Here is a 2,190-nt window from a genome sequence, read left to right as displayed (position 1 = left end):
AAGAGTGGGCGGCTTTGTGTAGCATTTGCAGGGTGCGGTGTCAGCCCTGTCCCCTGGCGAAGGACCTGTGACATGGCATTTGCCATTTCACTTATCTACATCCTGAGTGTCACTCAGGTTTCAGGGAGGAAGCAGTCAGGTTCTCAGTTAGCTGTAAAAGCGCTGCTGTTCACTCACGTGGAGGGTGCCGCTGCCACAGCAGCATAAGGGCATCGGAAAACAAAGTTCACAGCTAAAAATACCGTCTCCTACACTTGGAAAAAGTAGATGAGACCCAGGAACAAAAGCCACAGGTCTGCCTCAACCACAGCTCTGTCTCAGCTCAGATTCAGGCCTCCGCACTCTGAGGTTTATTTACTTTTTTCAGTGACAGGTGTTGAGGCAATGGCTATAAGTTCCATTTCAGGGAGCCTACAAAGCAGTCTGTGTCAGCAGAACTTCACCAAATGAATTGCAGATGCTCTGCGGCATCTGCTGGTTACGTGGTGGAAAGCTGAACTTCCACTCAGGTTGGGTTTTACAGGACGGACGCCGATCTACTCCCTTATCAGCTCAGCAGCTTATCACAGCCGTGTACAGATAGGAAAAGATGTGCAGAGCCTGCACACGACGAGAGATGGTGACATGCCATGGAGTGGAATAACCAGGCAAACTGCTATCCTCAGCTCAGTAGAAAATGAAGTCAAATCTTCCAAAAATCTTTGAAAAAGCATTACCAGTGGTTGAATCGTGTTTTGTGGAAAAGCCAAGCTGTAAAAATGCCGCTTCTCTTGTTCGTAGTTACAAATAACTGGGCCCCATCACCATCGGTGCTGCACATCGGTTCCCGGCTCTTGGAGGAAGACCGGCTCGGATTCGTTCTCTGCCCTCCCCAGCTGTACCCGTTTGGGGCAGCTGGAAGGGGACCGGCAGTGCCGGATGACCAATCGTCTCTGGTATGTGCAAGCTCACACACCTTCCACACATCCTGCAATGTGCACTAACCAGCTGCACCTCTCTGCTTTTTTGGTGCTTCCAAACAAGCAACCAAGATCACCCTTCTACCTCAACGGAGCCGCCTGTACCCATCATTGTCTTTGTGGGGATGTTCCTAAAGAACACCCCTCTCTCCCTCCCCCATTTTACCCCCAAATAATAATAAAACCCTCAAATTAAAAAAAAAAAAAAAAAGGGTCTGCCAGAACTGTCCTTTTCTGGTTCTTCTCCAGCACTCTGCTGTACCGTCTGCTGCCTCACATCGTAGGCCATGGTAACTCATTCTCTTTCTTTGCATTATTTAGCACCTGGGAACATGGGTCGCCCAAGAAGAAAGAGATCCCTGTGGGATGACGGCATCCCTCTGCTTGGCGGGCCAGGGCTCCCTCGCAGCACGGTGGCAGAAACATGGTCAGTTTGCGGTCTCCATTATTGTGGCTTCAAGCAAACAACCAAGGCCTGAAGTTACAGGCTGGTGGGACCCGAACGCAACATGGCACAGGGGTAATGTTTGTTCCCATTTCAAGCCCCGGGAATCAGTTCAGCCCGGAGAATAGTCCTTGTACCAGTCCCAGGCCCTTCAGAGGTGTTCATGCCCACACCAAACTTTCTATTTTCAGAGGCAGTTTATTTCACATGGAAAACAGAACTGATTATTTTGACAAGAAGCTGATGTTCCTTGGAAGTTTTCTGGTGACTTGACACACATCCATCTTTGGATCTACGACTACCTTTCAGGTGTATCTTTTATCACAGCCGTGGGAAGCACAAGTGCATATATGTCACTTTGCGTTTTCACAAAGGTATGTTCACAGGGGTTTCCTCTGCCCTCCTTTCTGTCCTAAACTATCAGCTGTTCTGCAGGTCCTCTTCTGATCACAGCCTCATGCTTGTAAATCCTAGGAACAATTTTTCTCTGTTTTGGTCTGCATGAGAATTTTCTGCATTTAGTTTCTGGAAACAGAAAATAGCCTCAGGGCAGTTAGAGGGAAGGGTGACAGAAATGGTGAGGTGGAATCCCAGACATCCTCTGCTGAGTTACGTGAGGGGGTTGCACCCTGCGGACAGGGTCTTACAGACATCCAGACAAAGGAGATATATGTTGACCTGGAGGCCTGCCCTGCCTTGCACACAAGCCCCTCGTGGCTTTTTCACTCCTCACGTTAGCCCACTCTTATATTGACCCTGCAGGAGAAGGTTGCTGGCTTTGGGCGC

General features: G+C 49.3%; 1 protein-coding gene across 1 annotated transcript in view; it reads right to left on the bottom strand.

The window, feature by feature from the left end:
• The window catches only part of LRRC43 (leucine rich repeat containing 43), an 8,828-nt gene extending 7,580 nt beyond the window's left edge, over positions 1–1,248 (bottom strand). Inside the window, exon 1 of the mRNA XM_009880350.1 lies at positions 1,222–1,248. Within this exon, the coding sequence (XP_009878652.1) occupies positions 1,222–1,248 (27 nt within the window). The remainder of the gene's footprint in view (positions 1–1,221) is intronic.
• Positions 1,249–2,190: the final 942 nt, after the last annotated feature.

Source organism: Charadrius vociferus, unplaced genomic scaffold (assembly GCF_000708025.1).
Source record: "Charadrius vociferus isolate BGI_N301 unplaced genomic scaffold, ASM70802v2 scaffold332, whole genome shotgun sequence".
Lineage (NCBI taxonomy): Eukaryota > Metazoa > Chordata > Aves > Charadriiformes > Charadriidae > Charadrius > Charadrius vociferus.
Note: the sequence above shows the minus strand (reverse complement) of the source record. Positions and strands in the feature narration are given on the sequence as shown.